This window comes from Chrysemys picta, chromosome 16 (genome assembly GCF_011386835.1).
Source record: "Chrysemys picta bellii isolate R12L10 chromosome 16, ASM1138683v2, whole genome shotgun sequence".
NCBI lineage: Eukaryota > Metazoa > Chordata > Testudines > Emydidae > Chrysemys > Chrysemys picta.
Window position 1 is genome coordinate 2,059,961 of NC_088806.1, and position 18,247 is coordinate 2,078,207.

An 18,247-nucleotide genomic window follows, 5' to 3' on the forward strand; every position below is an offset into this window, starting at 1 on the left:
AACGTCACAGGAGGTTCCCAGGGTCGTGTCTGGGACCAGAGATATTCTCCAGTGTCATTTGGTTGCATGATCCAAGGAGCAGCTTGTCGTCAGGTGTCACCGGTGTGGTGCTCTGCTCTGGTTGATGTTGATATCAGTCAGCGGCATGCGTGTGTTCCCTCTGTGTGCTGCCCCAGCTCTGCGCAGATCTCTGGCACAGCAGATCTCGAGTGAACCGCCCAATGACCACAGACTCTGATAAGGAACGAAGGTGCCCGGCCAGGTTTACTGTCAAACGAAACACAGGAATAGTTCCCCACGGATTCTACAGGACATACTACGAATATGTGCCCCCTGACAATGGACCCGCTGAGTCAGTGGCTGGATTTGCCACCCCCCCCCCCAGGCCAGACAAAGACGTCCACTCAGGGTTAAAATAATTCATTTACTGGATTTATTTAAAGTGAAGTTTTGACCTTGTTTTCTTTTTGTGTCTTGTTTTGTCCTGTTTTCAATTGCTTTATCTTTTGGAGGTTTCTGTAAAAACTATAACTTTTAACACAGAGAAAGAGTTGAAGTCAGAGGCGGGGAAAAAGAGGTGTGGGGGGGGGGGTGAAGAGCAACCTAGGAAGGTATCTGACGAAGTGGGTATTCACACACGAAAGCTCATGCTCCAATACGTCTGTTAGTTTATAAGTTGCCACAGGACTCTTTGTCGCTTTTTACAGATCCAGACTAACACGGCTCCCCCCTGATACAAGGAAGGTAGCTAGACCTGAGCCAAGAGAGATTAACTCTATCAAGGTATTTGAAAGTACGGGCAGTTGCAGCGAGTTTAGCAAACTGAGAAAGTGTATTGTTGTGGAAAAAGTCACCCACGCATTGATTTTAGTTCACAGACTCAAGCCTGAGGCTCGTTTATTACTGAGGCTGTCGCGTTGGGGCGACAGTCCGAAAACTGTCACACCTAGCACAGCACATAGGCTGCCTTTATTCCGTCCAACCACAAGCATAGTACAAATAATACGTCATTTATGCGAAAATAAGAGTAGGGGTCTGCCCCTTTTTTCCCGGTAGCTCCGGCATTATTTACGAGAATTGGGGGCCTATTGGGTGGGGGGGTTTCTTGGTGGTTTCCGACATGGGTGGTGTTTGGCACCAGTTGGAGTGTTGTTCTCGTCAGGGTACATACCGTTTTTTTCTGGGGTCATAGGGGTTTATTACGGGACACCCAAAGATGATATATGATTGGCTGGTTGGCAGATAGCTGGAACTATAGGGGCTGTTGACCTTTACTAGAAGCAATTTCTTCATATAGGTGGTTATTGTGTATTTCAGAAACAAGCAGTTATTCTGTTGCTAAGGCCTATTGCATGACTTCCTTCCCCTTCCTCCTCTGGTCATAGCCCATGACCGTATTTGGCAGGGGATTGCACAGCATAGCTTTGTTCAGGCCCTGGCCTGTACGGTTCTACGTAAAGGCCGTCGGTATAATCAGCTCCTGTCAGAGGGTCTGAATTTGGGCCTTCGGTGTTACTTTGGCTGTCATTAAGAAGGCCACCTAGTTCTTTTTCCCCACAGTGTGAAGGACAAAACTTAACTGGTATGTAAAAATACTTGAGAAAAAAGGTTCTGTTTTTAGACATGAGTATGGGTCAAATCATAGAAGATCAGGGTTGGAACGGACCTCAGGAGGTATCTAGCCTAACCTCCTGCTCAAAGCAGGACCAATCCCCAGATTTTTGCCCTAGATGGCCCCCTTCAAGGATTGAACTCACAACCCTGGGTTTAGCTAATGCTCAAACCACTGAGCTATCCCTCCCCACCCAAAGAAGTAACACAGACTTGACCCACCATCCTTTCAGTTACCAGCCAAAGCAGTTGGGAACCTGCACCCCTGGTTTTTATCCTGGCTCTGAGAGGCGAGTCGGGGTAGTGACCTGCTCTTGTAAAACCTGAATTTGTTCACCTCAGTGTCTGTTGCTTTTGTGTGAATGCCACATGGATGGCGGGAGTGCCCTTTTCTGCTGCAGTTAACTGTTTTGGGGGCAGCTCCGTGTGTTAACATATTAATTCTAGGTGTTAACCTGCTTAATTTGGGGTTTTTACTTTGAAATTCCTTCTTTTGAGTCTTTTCACTCTTTCTTTGTTACTGTTACCTGCCCCGCCAATTTAGTGGTGGTCTGTTTTAACCACTTAACAGCCATGGTTATACTTTGAAATATTTTACATTTTAAGACTACAGTCTCTGCCCTCGCCTTACAAATGACATTCCATGTTTCTTCCCCATTATATTTTTTTAACTCTGTGGGGATTTGCAGGGAGGGGCTAAGGGAGTTCCCTAGCTTGTGGTTTTCTGCCATGTTAGATGGCGGTTTCTACGGTGGACAGCTCGCTTACTCACCAGATCAGTGGTCGGGGTCACCAATGTCGTCAGACGGCACCGGTGTGGTGCTCTGCTCTGGTCGATGTTGATACCAGTCAGCGGCATGCGTGTGTTCCCGCCGGGCGCTGCCGCAGGTCTGCGCAGATCGCTGGCACAGCAGATCTCGAGCGAACCGCCCAATGACCACAGACACTGATAAGGAACGAAGGCACCTGGACAGGTTTGTTGTCAAATGAAGCACAGATTCATAGATTCATAGATTCTAGGACTGGAAGGGACCTCGAGAGGTCATCGAGTCCAGTCCCCTGCCCGCATGGCAGGACCAAATACTGTCTAGACCATCCCTGATAGACATTTATCTAACCTACTCTGAAATATCTCCAGAGATGGAGATTCCACAACCTCCCTAGGCAATAGTTCCCCTCAGGAATAGTTCCCCGCAGATTCTACGGGACATAATATGAATATGTGCCTCCTGATAACGGGGCGGGATTTGCCACTGCCCCCTAGGCTGGCCAAAGACATCCACTCAGGGATGCATTCTTATACACCAGTACAATCAGGTTTCACATCATTCAACCCATTGAGGTACAGCCCCTCTACGCATTAGGGTGTTGCCTTTCTCCTGGTACAGGTTGGTTCGAACAAACAAGTCTATCCATCATATTGTCCTTTTGACCCTGTCTTGAGGCTGGGTCTGCCTCTTCCTTGTTATCTCCGTGGGATGTGTTGGTACCAGGCTGTTCTGGTGCCATCATGTAGCAGCCTTCCTCTTGCCAACTTCTGTGAGCCTGGCCGGCCTCTGGCTCACAGCCTAACTTGGCTTTATGTTAGCAATGTCTTGACCATTACTTCAGTTCAGGCCTCAGGCCTCGTACTGGGCCTCTGATCCCAAGGGTTTATGTCTCAGTGAAGGCACAGAGACATGGGGACAGGGTCCACAGCCACATGGGGATGGGAGGCGTGGGGGTCTGAGTGGGAGTGCAGGGCCACAGTGGGAGAGGGGGTGGAGGGACATGTGGACAGGGGTGCAAGGACACATGGGGGCGCAGGAACACATGGGACAGGGGCAGATGTGGCTGATTGATTGGGAGAGGCTCGGGGCAGCCAGGGTCTGCCTGGGGAGGCTCCCTCATAATCCCTCCCCGCCCCCACAAAAAACCCGTTCCAGACTTTTCCCACCCAAACCCTCCAAGTTCACACACAGGCTCCTTCCCAGCAATTTACTGCCCTCCCCCTCAGCTCCTCCCTTACCCTGACTCCCCCCAGCCTTTGCGGGGCACCTAATGTTTCCTAATATCCAACCTGGACCTCCCCCACTGCAACTTGAGACCATTGCTCCTTGTTCTGTCATCTGCTACCACTGAGAACAGTCTAGATCCATCCTCTTTGGAACCCCCCTTCAGGTAGTTGAAGGCTGCTATCAAATCCCCCCTCACTCTTCTCTTCTGCAGACTAAACAATCCCAGTTCCCTCAGCCTCTCCTCATAAGTCATGTGCCCCCCCAACCCCCTAATCATCTTTGTTGCCCTCCGCTGGACTCCCTCCAATTTGTCCACATCCTTTCTGTAGTGAGGGGCCCAAAACTGGACACAGTACTCCAGATCTGGCCTCACCAGTGCCTGAGTTTGGAATATCAGACCCCAGCCCTGAGGCTCCCTCCGTTTCCCCAGACAGCCCCAAACTGAAACTCTCACCCAACCTCCCCCGCAGCTCCTCCCCCAGCCTTTGTCCAGTTTCCTGGAAGGTGGTGTCCCCTGGCCCCAACCCCCCTCCTAGGCTCACGTTACAGGCTTAGGTATTGTCCCTCCAGTGAAGTCACACCCTGATATCCCATCACCCATGCAGACAGTCCCAGCAAAAACCCCGCACAACACTCCCCGGTCAATCCGCTCCACTCCCTGCTCCATCACTGTGTAGGGGCTGGTTACTCAGAGGAGGGGGGCTGGGAGCCAGGACTCCTGGGTTCTCTCCCCGGCTCTGGGAGGGGAGTGGGGGCTGGTTACTCAGAGGAGGGGGGGCTGGGAGCCAGGACTCCTGGGTTCTCTCCGCTGCTCTGGGAGGGAAGTGGGGGCTGGTGGTTAAAGCAGGGGGGCTGGGAGCCAGGACTCCTGGGTTCTCTCCCCAGCTCTGGGAGGGGAGTGGGGGCTGGTGGGTTAGAGCAGGGGGCTGGGAGCCAGGACGCCTGGGTTCTCTCCCCGGCTCTGGGAGGGAAGTGGGGGCTGATAGGTTAGAATGGGGGGGCTGGGAGCCAGGACGCCTGGGTTCTATATTCAGCCCTTCCGCAGTGTTTGTACTGTGGGCTAGTTTTTTTTGGTTTCACTTTCAGTCGAGCCCTGAGGGGAGCGGAGATGATGCCCTACGATGCTGGGATCCTGATTCGGTTTGGGATTCGGATCCTGGCCTTGATTCGGATCCCGCTCTTGGTCCTGCTGATCAGCAGAGGTTTTTGGCTGCTTCTCCCCGTGAGGATCCAACTGAGGCAGCCCCCGCAGGGCACCCCTGACCCCAGCCGTGGCTCGGTGGAGCTGAGCGACGGGACCTTCACCTTCCGCTTGGATTACGCCGCCTTCGGGGCCGAGTTCCCCCAGCTGCAGAGCTACCGGTGCCGGGAGCTGATCCCAGGGGACGGGGTTTGCTCCGGGCCCCCAGGGCTGCCCCTGCTGCTCCTGGCCGTGAAATCCCACCCAGCGTCCAGCGCCAGACGGGCCACCGCCCGCCGCACGTGGGCCCGGCCCAGGGTCCTGGGGGGCTACCGGGTCCGAGCCGTCTTCCTCGTGGGGGTGTCCCCCGACCCCCGGCACCTGGCCCTGCTGGAGTGGGAGAGCGGGGAGTTTGGGGACGTGGTGCTGTGGGATTTCGCCGAGAGTCACCACAACCTGTCGCTCAAGGAGCGCTGCTTCCTGCGCTGGGTGGGGGCGCGCTGCGGGCAGGCGGATTTCATCTTCAAAGGTGAGCCCGGACGCCTGGGTTCTCTCCCCAACTCCGGAAGGGGAGTGGGGGCTGGTGGGTTAGAGCAGGGGGGGCTGGGAGCCAGGACTCCTGGGTTCTCTCCCCGGCGCTGGGAGGGGAGTGGGGGCTGGTGGGTTAGAGCAGGGGGGCTGGGAGCCAGGACTCCTGGGTTCTCTCCCCGGCTCTGGGAGGGGAGTGGGGCTGGTGGGTTAGCGCAGGGGGGCTGGGAGCCAGGACTCCTGGGTTCTCTCCCCGGCTCTGAGAGGGGAGTGGGGGATGGGGGTTAGAGCAGGGGGGGCTGGGAGCCAGGACTCCTGGGTTCTCTCCCCGGCTCTGGGAGGGGAGTGGGGGCTGGTGGGTCAGAGCAGGGGGGGCTGGGAGCCAGGACTCCTGGGTTCTCTCCCTGGCTCTGGCGAGGCCATCTGGCCCCCAGCTGCACCCTCCCCAGCATCTTTTCCCTCCTCCAGGGGACGATGACGAGTTTGTGAACCCCCCCGCTATGGTGGCCTACCTGAGCCAGACGCCCAACGCCTCCCACGTCATCCACGGCAACATCCAGCGCCATGCAGCCGTGATGAGAGGGGGGAAATATCGCGTCTCCCCCGCCCTGTTCCCCCAGGACAAATACCCCTTCTTCCCCTCCGGGGGCGGGTTCATCATGCCCAGGGCCAGCGTCCCGGCCCTGACCGCGGCCTCCGAGCGCATCCCCGTCTTCCCGCTGGACGACGTCTACTTCGGCTTCCTGGTGCTGGCTGCCGGGCTGCGGTACCGGCACGATGACCGATTCCAGGTCTTTGGCATGAAGGACGAGCTGTGTCTGTACGCAGAGGCCATGTTGGTGCACGGGGTGTCGCTGGGCAGGGTGGAGGAGGTGTGGAAGGGATTGTACGAGGAGCAACAGTGCAATGGGATGGGGCCTCTCCCCTCTTAGAGGCGCAGGGAATGGGGCAGGGACTTGTCCCTTCTAGGGGGCACTGGCTCCCACCCCGGCCCCAGGGCGGGGACTGGCTGGTTCCGGGGGGCAGGGAATGGGGCCATAGGGGAGTGGCTGGGTGAGTGTGATGCTCTGTACCTCGGGGGAACACCCAGGTCCCCATGTTCATGGTTGTAAAATGATTGTGTGGTGTCCAATGCTAACCCACCACCTATCCAGCACCCCTGCTCCTTGTCCCCTAAGTGCCCCCCCTGGGACTCCAGCACCTATCCAACCCCTCTGCTCCTTCTCCCCTGACTGCCCTGACCCCTATCCACACCCGCGCCCCCTGACAGGCCCCCGGGACTCCCACACCTATCCAACCCCGCCTTCCCTGTCCCCTGACTGCCCCCTCCCAGGACCCGTGCTCCAAACTGCCCCCCCTGGACCCCACCCCCTATCCAACTCCCTGTCCCCTGACTGCCCCCTCCCAGGATCCCCACCCCAAACCACCCCCCCGGGACCCCACCCCCAATCCAATCCCCCCCTTCTCCGTGTCCCCAGACTGCCCCAACCCCTCTCCACCCTGCTACCCCCTGACAGGCCCCCTGGGACTCCCATACCCTATCCAACCCCCACCCCTGTTCCCCGCCCGAGAACCTCTGCCCCATCCAACCATTCCCTGTCCCCTGACTGCCCCCCGGGACCCCCTACCCAACCCCCCTCGCCGCCGGATGCACACCACCGCTGCCCCCTTATTATGCCGCTTAGAGCGGCAGGAGGTCGCTGCCCGCACGGCAGCGTGGCGGTGGGGAGTGGAGACAGCAGGTGAGGGGCCGGGGATGAGCCTCCCCAGCCAGGAGCTCAAGGGCCAGGAAGGACGGTCCCGCAGGCTGGATGTGGCCTGCGGGCTGTAGTTTGGGGTGACTACCTCTGCTCTCGAGGGAGTCACCCCACTGTGACGCTGCGCTCCATACGCTTTATGAAAATAGGCGAAGGAGTGTGAATATAATGTAACTGGAATCTGCTTTATGCAAAAGGTCCCTTGTAAGGTATCCTTACAAATCCTGTGATCTACTGAGTGTGATCATCCGATTTGTATGTGTGACGAGTCCGTGACAGTATGCATGTATCAGTCTGTATCTGAAGCTAGAAATATGAAGTATTACTCTGAGGCCCTATTGTAACTATGCAAAGTGTGGGCCATTAATGGGGGCTGAGGATTGTGATGGCTTCCATGGACCAGGACAATTGGTTGTAAATGACTCTGTTTGCTTGTAAGCCTTCCTGTGTTCTTGTGGGTCAGGCCGGGAAGAATGGAGGCTGGTGGGGGGGTCTCACAGGACATGTGACCATGTCACCTGGGGCTTTTCCATTTAGAAGGAGGGGGGACCAAAGAGAAAAAAGATTCATGCCTTGTGTCGAAGCTATATAAGAGGGAAACAGAACAAAGGGGGCTGGAGTCATGAGAAATCCCCAAGTTACCACCTGAGCTGGAACAAGGATGGCACCGGGGGAAAGGATGGGCCCAGACTAGGACAGAGTCTAGTCTGTGAAAGAAGCTGATTGGAACATCTCAGAGGGTGAGATTTACCTGTATTCAGTTTCTTAATGTATTAGGCTTAGACTTGCGTGTTTTGTTTTATTCTGCTTGGTAACTTACTTTGTTCTGTCTGTTATTACTTGAAACCGCTTAAATCCTCCTTTTTATACTTAATAAAATCACTTTTGTTTATTAATAAACCCAAAGTGGTGAATACCTGGGGGAGCAAACAGCTGCACATCTCGATCAGTGTTATAGAGGGTGAACAATTTTATGAGTTTCCCCTGTATAAGCTTTATACAGTGTCAAACAGATTGACTTGGGGTTTGGATCCCATTGGGAACTGGGTGTCTGGGTGCTGGAGACAGGTGACCCGCTGAGCAGTTTTTGGTTAAAGTCTGCAGCTTTGTGGGTACGGATTAGAAAGACCTTGGTCTGGGTGCAGCAGGCTGGCGTATCTGTCTCAATAGGGCAGAGTTCTCTTGTTGCTGTTTGAACTCGCCCGGGTCGGAGACGCTGAAGGAAGGCGGAGATCTCACCCCGCACCGTGGCCGCCCTGAAGGAGGTGGTCGAGGGCCCGGATCGCTAGAAATCTGTCCCGCGCCGGATTTCGACGGTGACTGGAAATCGCTTGTTCGTCAGCCTGCGGCGAGTTTAGTCCGGAGCTGGCTCCGGGCGGCAACGTTTTTGGTGTGAGCTCCAGGGGACCAGCGGAGCCGGGGGAAGGGAGGGTGCTCTCGGGATGGGAAGCAGCCTGAAGAGGGCGCGAGGCTTTTTTTGGGGTGCCCTCGAGCGCTGAGCCCCGGTGAGATCGGCTGGTGAGCCCGGGAGCCAGGAGTTCACGGTGGTGATGGGGTTGTGTGGGGGGTATGCCAGAGTTAAGTAAAGACTTGGGTAACCACTAACATGGTAATAGGGACTAAAGGAAAGGCAGGCACCGCTTGATAAAGTTGCCACCTTTTCCCCTCCCCTTCTGTGTGTTAAGGATAGATAAGCGTTGCAGCTGCATGAAGAAGGTGGTTGTCTGAAGACAACCTTTGTGTGAAGACGGGGGAAGACCCCCCCTTCCTTTCCCAGCTCCATAAATGTGCTCGGGGGTCATGGCCCTTCCTCCCTCCTCTGGGAACTGCCAATTAAGGAAACTTGTGGCTACAATTACTGCAAAGAAATGTATCGGCAAAGGAAAACCGGCTGTAGAAGCTGCTTAATGCTGTAAACGGGGCGGGTTTAGTTATATTCAGTAGATAGCTATTCATATTCATTCTACGGGCCTTCATATTCTCCAAGGCGAGTTTGAGAGGCGTTGTAGTGAATGTGCGTATTTACATCTTCACTTTAGATAAAAGGCGTGTGATGTAATTAACTCCGGGCTTACTCAACAGTCGGGTCGAGGGCAATAAGCACTGGTGTTGCGGAGTGTGGGGGAGTCAGGGCCCTGCACCCCTCTTCCTGAGATTCACTGTGACTCTCAACCAGCCAGTAAAGCAGAAGGTTTATTTAAGGACAGGAACACAGTCTCAAGCAGAGCGTGTAGGTACGACCAGACCCCCTCAATTAGGTCCCTCTGGGAGGTTCAGGGAGCTTAGACCCCAGCTTGGGGTTCCCTGCGTTGCACCACCCAGCCCAAAACTGAAACCAAACCAAAACTCCTCCTGCAGCTCCTCCCTTCCTGCTCCCCCCAGCTCCTCCTCTCCTTTGTTCAGTCTCCCGGGCAGAAGGTGTTAATTCTCCCCACCCCCATTCCTGGCTCAGGTTACAGCTCAGGTAGCTCCCTTCAAGGGAAGTCCCACATCCCCACTGCAACCCCCCTGCAACATTCCCAGGTCAAATCTGCCCCGCTCCCTGCTCCGTCACAACTGGCCACTCAACTCTGCCTCTGGGGACGCCCAGTCGTCTTCCAACATCTGGCGCCACAAAGAGGATCCCAGGGGAGAGCCGTGCCTGATTTCATTGGGGTTGGTCCTGCTTTGAGCAGGGGGTGGGACTAGATATCTCCTGAGGTTCCTTCCAACCCTGATCTTCTGTGATTCTGCTCACCATGGATTCGATGAGTAAGTTGAACGGGCCCGTTACTGCAACCCCGGTTAAGGAGTTTATTAATAAACTGGTGGGGAAATGGGGGGGTCCTTATACGGCCTCCCCCAGGGATCGGCAGGGTTGGCCAGCTATCCAGAGGCGGGTGGTAGCTTCCCTGGCGTCCCAGGATAAGAAAAAGGCTCTTTCGTCGGAGCTGTGTGGGCAGGTCTGTCGGGTTTAGGGGAGGAGGTTACCGGTCTTCAAAGCAACGTAGAAACTCCACAGCAAATTGCCGAGGAATGTGCTAAATCATTCACGGCACGCCGGGAGTCAGCATGGCTGAAAATTGCACGGAATGGCCCACCCGCAGAGCAACAAGGACGTGCCGGCCTGCGGCATTCAGGCCCCGGGACAATACCTGAAATGGTGTCAAGTATTGGGGGGCAGCCATGGTCGTGTGTATCCACAAACACAAGGAATCCGGTTGCACCTTAAAGACGAACAGATTTATTTGGGCGTAAGCTTTCGTGGATAAAAAAAACCTCACTTCTTCGGATGCATAGAGTGAAAGTTACAGGTGCAGGCATTATATACTGACCCATGGAGAGCAGGGAGTTACTTCGCAAGTGGAGACCCAGTGTGGACAGGGCCAATTCGATCAGGGTGGATGTGATCCACTCCCAACAATAGATGAGGAGGTGTCAATTCCAGGAGAGGAAAAACTGATTCTGTAATGAGCCAGCCACTCCCAGTCCCTATTCAAGCCCAAATTAACGGTGTTAAATTTGCAAATGAATTTTAGTCCTGCAGTTTCTCTTCGAAGTCTGTTTCTGAAGTTAGTTTTAAAACTGTTACAGAATGACCAGGGAGATTGAAGTGTTCACTTACTGGCTTCTGTATCTTCCCATTCCTGATGTCGGATTTGTGACCATTTATTCTTTTACGTAGGGACTGTCCGGTTTGGCCAGAGGGGCATTGCTGGCACATATCACATTAGTAGACATGCAGGTGAATGAGCCCTTGATGGTGTGGCTGTTGTGGTTGAGTCCTCTGATGGTGTCGCCAGAGTAGATATGGGGACAGAGATGGCAATGAGGTTTGCTACCCAGGATTGGTTCCTGGGTTGGTGTTTCTGTGGTGTGATGTGTGGTTGCTGGTGAGTACTTGCTTCGGGTTGGGGGGGTCTGTAAGCGAGGACTGGCCTGTCCCCCAAGGTCTGTGAGAGTGAGGGATGAAATGGGGATAGCTGAGCTGACGGAGGTGCCATTTTGGGAAATAAGCAAGTGGTTTAAGGAAAGAGAACAACGAGGCGTCCTTGTGGCACCTTAGAGACGAACGCGTTTATTTGGGCGTCAGCTTCCGGGAGCTAAAAGCCACTGTAGCGGCTGCACGGCGTGGGAAATCCAGGAAGTAGAATATATATTCTAGCACGTGAAAAGATGGGAGTTGTCTTACCAAGTCGGGGGTCAGTGCTAACGAGCCAGTTCAATTAAGGTGGAAGTGGGCTGTTCTCAACAGTCGACACGCAGGGGAGGAAATCACCTTTGTAGTGCTACCGAGGCCAATGCAATCAAGGTGACCCATTCCCAACAGTGGACAAGAAGGGGTGAGTATCAGCAGAGGGGAAATTACGTTTTGTAGTGATCCAGCCACTCCCGGTCTTTCTTCAGGCCTAATTTGATGGTGTCCAGTTTGCAAATCAAGTCCAGGTCTGCAGTTTCTCATTGGAGTCTGTTTTTGACATTTTTGGGGTTGAAGAATGGCCACTTTTAGGTCTGTTATTGAGTGTCCAGGGAGGTTGACGTGTTCTTTGACTGGTTTTTGAACGTTACAATTCCTGATGTCCGATTTGTGTCTGTTTATTCTTTTACGTAGGAACTGTCCGGTTTGACCAATGTCCATGGCAGAGGGGCATTGCTGGCACATGATGGCTCTGACAAAGTGGGACTGCTCTTAACGTTTTCTCTGAATACCGTGTGGGTGCCTCAGTTTCCCCTATGCATTTCTTAAGTATCTAGGTGGGGGGATCAGGGTGTGCAATTGTTGCAGAGCCCTAGAGGGCCGGGGTGTGCAAGGGTCTGTACAGAGAATGGCCGACACCCTGACTCATGGCAACTAATGGCCTAGGCCCCTCCTCTGCAAAAGTGCCAGCTGAAGGTGTTGGAGAACAAAGAGATCAGGTGGCCTCCTGGCCTGGGAAAGAGACAAAGGCCACAGGAGGGGCTGGAGAGTTTCAGTTTGGAGCTGGCTGGGAAAATGGAGGGGAGCCCAGACAGACCTCCCCTGGCCCCCCAAGATGGACCTGACTGAGGGGGTTGTGTTGTCTGTACCTGCAAGACCTGTCTTGGCTCATCTAAATAAACCTTCTGTTTTAGTGCCTGGCTGAGAGTCCCGGTGAATCGCAGGGAGCCGGGGGTGCAGGGCCCTGTCTCCCCAAACTCCGTGACAATGGCATAGATCACACCCGTAGATGTGCAGGTGAACGTGCCCTGGATGGTGGGGCTGATGGGGTTAGGTCCTATGATGGTGTCCCTCGAATAAATACGTGGACAGCGTTGGCACCGGGGCTTGTCACGAAGGACGGAGAGTGAGACGTGAACTCGGCCGAGGCTGGAGGGGATTGAGCAGGCGACCCCTGTGAAAATGTAAAAAAGGAAAAGCGTTATGGGAAGAGAATTCGTGGTTGCTTCGCAGCCGATTTGAAGGGGAAATGGGCCCTTTTCCAAAGGAATATCTGTAAATCAGCCATGAATCATTTGACTATGAACAAGTTAGTGGCATTGGCTAAAAGACCACCAGGGGTTTCTACTGGAACTTAACTGCCCCAAACGCAGAGAAATGCAATCTGTGTAAACATTTAAAGCCGTGCAAGAGATGCTAAGAAAAAAGAATGTGTGTGTATAAATATATTGCGTAAATATGTGTAGGGTGACCATGTGTAGGGACGGGGGTGGGGGGTCATAGTCGCATATATAAGAAAAGGTCCCCCAAAACGGGACAGCTGGTCACCCTAAATACGTGGCGTGTTTAGGACCTAAGCTAACACTGCTGGCTTGTAAAACTCTGGTTTGTAGGTTTAAAATAAATGGGTTTTGTTTTGAAATAAACGCCCCTAAAAAGCCGTTTGGATCTTTCATTCCAAGTTGCAAAGCCGACTGACGACTTTTTACCAGACACGTGGGGTTTGGCTTTGGGATTTAAGGTACCTCAATGCCCTATAACATTCAATATCTTTTTAAAGACCAAAGCCGTGGCCGCTACAGGGCCGTCAAGCGCAGGAGAATGGGGGGGGTAACGAAATAGCAGATAAGAGCTGCAATAAGTTAAATGAGGGAAGGCCTGTGCCTTTTGTGACGAAGTGGGGGGTTCTCTTGTTTTCTGTGGAGTTTCAATGGTTTGCATGTGGCGGGGGTGGGACTCAGTTTCCCTGGGTGTTACTGGTTTAACGAGGTGAGGGGAGAGGGAGTGTGTTTGGCAGAGGACCAGAGAGAGGACTTGGGGACCCAGCCGATGGCCGGGAGGATGGATACCCCAGCGACCGGTGACCTGGCGACCTGGTGACCCGGAGGCCCAGCTGAGGAGATGCAGCCGGTTCTGGCCAGTGGGTGGACAATGGGCTGCAGAGTGAGAACCCAGTGACCGAACCAGCCGGTTCCAGCCAGAGAACAGAAGCAGGAGCGGAGGCCCCGGTTTACGACCCTGTTCACCTGGAGAGAAGACAATGGACAGAGGCGGGGCCTGGGGCCGGGGATCTCAGATGCCCAGCTGGGAGCAGGGGGGCTCGGGGCTGGAGAGGGGGAGCAGGCAGAGCCCACCTGGATGCAGAGAGACTGGGGTGTGCTGGGCTGAGGGAGGCCAGGCCTGAGGCCCTGAGTTTCCGGTGCTGTATTCAACTCTCAATAAACCCTCCTGTTTCATGTTGGCTGAGAGTCACTCCGGTCTAGAGAACAGGGTGGCATCAACCCCGGGGGGTCCAGAGCGAGGGGACTCCCTGAGGGGGCCCACGGCAGAGACAGACGTGCTAAGGCTCCGAGAGGTGCGGCTCCAGGAGGTGGAGGGGCCTGACCCCGAGAGAGAGTGGACCCCCGAGAAGGGCTGTCGCACTGACAGGGGCAGCCCCCACGGACCGCACGGGGCCAAGAGTGGGCACGATCTGTGAGTCCGTGACACCTTTTCCCCAGGACGCGTGCAGCGTACGTTGTAGACAGGATAAAAGAAATGCGAATAAAACCTCCTACTCAGTCAAACCCGATTCGGGCTCTGAAGGGAGCCACCCGCGGTTGTGTTTTCTTCTGCAGATCGCCGCAAGCAGGCGTTGGAAGTGGAAAGAAACCCAAACTCTCTTTTAAGACAGAATCGCTGAGCTCGCCTGCTGGCTTGGGAGCCAAGAGCAGGCCAGAAAGCGGCTGGGTCGGTGCAAACGACCGAATTGATGGAGGAAGGAGAGAACTGCCCACAAAGGAGCTGCGGGTAACAAACAGACCTGGCCAGCAAATGAACTACCTGAAACCAAAAGGGTCAAATTATGACCCTGCAGAGGAAGGGTCGCCCCCACCCACTGCTCCCCAGAGACAGCCCCCCCATATCCTCTTCCCCCAGATCCCCCAGTGTCTCCCCCAAAGATCCCCTCCATAAACAGATCTCCCAAAATCCCCCACTCACTGCTCCCCACAGCCCCTTGTAGGGATAGAAAAGAAGGTACTAACAGTGATTCCCCCAAGTGACAGTGACCCCCTCATAATTTGTCCCCCACACTTTAAAATCCAACAGTTTCACCAAGTACAAAAATCTCTTGGGTCTTCTGTTAAAACTTGTAAGCTACTGTCTGTAGAAACCATTGATTATATCTATCCTGTGAAAGATACTTTACTACTATGTAAAACTTACAAACAACTTAACTGACTTTGTTCTTGAAGTAATTGATACAAGGTAAACAAACACTATAAGCCGTTAAGTGACTTTCACTTCAGTCAACAGCTCCTAGGACAGACCCGCACCCTCTGGGATTAAAGGGCCGGGAGTCTCAAATGAATTAGCACACACCCCGAAAGTGGTGGAGACAGTAAATTAAAATATGGTTAAGGGATGGAATGTATGCTGATGAATGCTTGATATACATGGATGGTTAGGGAGGTGCCAGCCTAGAAAGGGAGTATCCATCGGCCGAAGAATGTGTCAAGTGGATGAACAGACAAACCCCGGAGGGTAAACTGGGACCCACCCCATCACCTGGATGGATGAAACACGAACTTTGGACAGTGTGGAGCCACCAGGAATGTGCCATCTGCTGACTGAGTCAGCAACAGCAGGATGAAACAGCTCCCGTAGACTAACATAGGAACTAATTCCTATAAGAATGGACTCTAAAGACTGAGGACTTTGAGTCTCTGGTTCTGCTGACAGCCTCCAGGAGCATCAGGTGCATCTGACACGGACTCGGCTCCATCCTCATGACCAAGATACCTGGCCAGTAACTTGGCCTGAGCAACTTCTAAGCTGGTAACTATAACACCTATACAGAACTTGAATGAATGATTGTGGGAATGAATCTCTCTCTCTCTCTCTCTCTCTCTCTCTGTGTATAAGAAATAAGTAGTCAAACAACGTTGTTTACTTTGATCTTTTGCTTTATCATTATATTTACAATAAATGTGGCATCTTTGCCTTATCCCTCTTAATAAGATCCTGCTGGTTTTTATTCTATTGGTATAACAGTTTGGTGGAGAATTGCGAAAGGGGGAATATTGGTAAAATGCCGGTGTGCACACCACCAAGTAAACGTAGCAGAATACAATCTGGTTAACCAAACCTGCTGGCCTCCGGATAGGTAGCAGGAAAATAACAAAGATAAGCTATGATTTCAGAATCTAGGCTGTGTCGCTCGCTGAACGATGTCAGGAGCGACAGGAAAGTTTGAACAAGCTTTTAAAAATGTTCAAGAAAAGGTGCATACACCCTCAGTCGTAGCATGCCTGAGCATAAGAGGAGAACTTAGGATTTCTCGTTCTGCCCCTGGAAAGGGTTTTTATATTTGGAGTATGAACCCTCGGTGGTAGCAGACCGAGCAATACAGAGGGAAGCTTAGCGTCTCTCCCTCTGGCCCAGAGTGGGTTAAAATCATAAGATGCAGATCTTATTCTGTTAATCCAAACTCTGAAGGATATAGGGGTTTGGGCAGTGTAGTGTGGTTTATGTTTGTTTGTTTTGGTTTGGGTTTTTGTGAGTGATATTGTGGTCATTTCACAATTAAAAAAAATGTTTAAGGAAAGGGACCAGGAAGGGTGGGGGCTGGTTAAGAAGCCCACCCTCCTTGCTAAATTGGTAGTGAAACAAAGCTTGTGCCCATGGAAAGGAAAGGTTCATTGGAAAAAGCAGGATCGGGCCCAGGCAAGCAACAGATAGAGAAACTGGAAAACAGGTTGGAAGCCCTAAGGGTATAGGTGGCACAAAAGAGTAAGTAAGTACAGGTATGGGGAATTCAGATGCTGGTACAATACTTGGCATGGTAAAATCTGAGTTAATAAAGGTGTCATTTTGGGAGATAAACAGTAATTAAAAAAAAAAATGACCCTGAAAAGTTAACTCTACAGAGGCTGAACAGAATTAAGCAGTTAAACTTTGTGAAAATGCTAAAAAGTACCATGTTAAAGAGAAAAGGAATTCTTGGTTTCTTTGCAGCCATTCTGAAGGAAAAATGGGCCCTTTTCCAAAGGAATGTCTGTAAATAATCCAGGCATTTAAAATAATTTGACTACGGACAATTGAGTCAAATTTGTTAAACACATGAGGGGATTCTACTGAAACTTAACTGACCCAAATGTATGATGGGAATATAATCCATGTACAGCTATGTAAAAACAGCAATACAGAAGAGATGTTAAGGAAAAGAAAATGTGTCTGTATCTATTTGTCTGTGGAAATATGTAAGGTTCTAAGAACCTAAACCAACACATCTGGTTTGTAAAACTCCTGTTTTGTAGGTTTAAGATAAATTAGTTTTGTTTTGAATGTGTAACCAAATAGCAGATGAGAGCTGTAGTAAAAGAATAAGAAATGAACAGTGCCCCTCTGAAGCAACAGATGGCTCTGTTGACGTCACTAGGCCTCACCCTAGGTAACTCGGGAGGGTGGAAGGCCACTAAGTGTCAATGAAGCTTCCTGCACTTGGCCTAAGTGAACCAAACTCTGTCCTTCCATGTTTAAACTCTAATCAACCTCAAAAGCCAGGTGCAATTGGAATATGTAAGCAACCAGTTATCTGTGTGCAACCCCCTGCTCAAGCGGTAATAATGAGGCCTGCATGTTTCTGGCTGAAGGGAAAAAGGACAAGATAACGGTTTAAAGAAGTTACTAACAAGCTAGGCTTATAGCTGCCAAGAATGACTTAACTATTACCAGGGACGGGAGGGGTAGAGGGAGGAATCGGGGGGAGAAAGGGAGGGCTATAGGGGAAAGGGGGGGGGTGAGGCTTAACTGCAAAATGTATAAAAGAAGAAAAACTGTTCCTGTTAATGTGCTTGATCTGAGACGTGCCTGTCTCCTTGCACCGCTTTGGGATCCCAAATAAACTTTGTTTGCTTCTCCCCCTGGTGTGTTCATTGGCACGAAGCACACCGGGCAACGGACCCGCTGTTGCTGTCCTCGGGCACTCTGTGCTGGCAACAGCTCTGTGTAATCAGACTGTCACTTTGACGAGGGTACATGAAAACTCTGTCAAAACAAAAGGAAGGAGCTGTAGTTTGGCTTGTATGGAAGCCCTGTAACAAGGTTTTCCTTCCATTGGCTGGGTGCAAAAATGAAAAACTGCACCAAGATTTACAAGCCTCTGCTGCAAAAGCAGAGAAATAAAATGTCTGTCCATTAGTACCCAAATCCAGTTAGATGTCCTTAAGGTTGGGTACAGAGAGTTAAAACAGCACTCTCAAATCTTACAGCAGCAGTAACATCAGGAGAAGGAACATTTAAGACCCCGGAAGGGGCAGACCTTTGGGACCCCTCTGGAGATTGGGAAGGGGGATATTTGGGATATTTGGGTAAATTCCTCCTCCCAGGGCCAGAATGCCATTGAAACAGTAACAACAGTGCCTGCTTCTGCCTCAGATCTCCAGGCCATGGCAAAGTGGCTGGGGATTTTAAAATGAAGAAAAGAAAACAAAATTTAACTCACAAAGAAATGCAGCACTTAATTAGCATTTGTGCAGCCCCAAGTACCAAACACACTGTGGCAGAGACCGAGCAGGGTCTGCCGTGGTGGGAGCACTGTGCTAATTTGTTTCCAAGCTTCTATCTTTCAGGCTCTGAACCAGAACATCAGGAGAGCTGGTACCAGCTGAAGAGTGATAAAATACCATGGTTATAGTGTCATGACAAAGTCTGTGTTCAGTGTTGCATGTTCTGTGTCTGTCTCCAGTGGTGTCCTGTGTTAGCATTGGGTCCAGAGAGAGAGGGGATACTACAC

The 18,247-nt window shown here is 52.2% G+C and overlaps 1 protein-coding gene across 6 annotated transcripts in view; it reads left to right on the top strand.

The window, feature by feature from the left end:
- Positions 1 to 17,372, top strand: part of LOC101939265 (N-acetyllactosaminide beta-1,3-N-acetylglucosaminyltransferase 4-like) — a 54,715-nt gene extending 37,343 nt beyond the window's left edge. The window contains exons 1-5 of one of the 6 annotated variants that reach the window (XR_010592991.1): positions 2,462 to 2,585; positions 4,695 to 5,317; positions 5,785 to 9,824; positions 11,665 to 11,765; positions 12,165 to 17,372. Coding sequence is in view for 2 of the 6 variants with exons in the window: in XM_065569050.1 (XP_065425122.1) it covers positions 2,545 to 2,585; positions 4,695 to 5,317; positions 5,785 to 6,248 (1,128 nt within the window). In the remaining 4 variants the exon portion in view is untranslated. Of the gene's footprint in view, positions 1 to 2,347; positions 3,510 to 4,694; positions 5,318 to 5,784 lie in introns of those variants that run through there. The other 5 variants (XR_010592990.1, XR_010592989.1, XM_065569050.1 and 2 more) reach the window with 5 other exon arrangements.
- Positions 17,373 to 18,247: the final 875 nt, after the last annotated feature.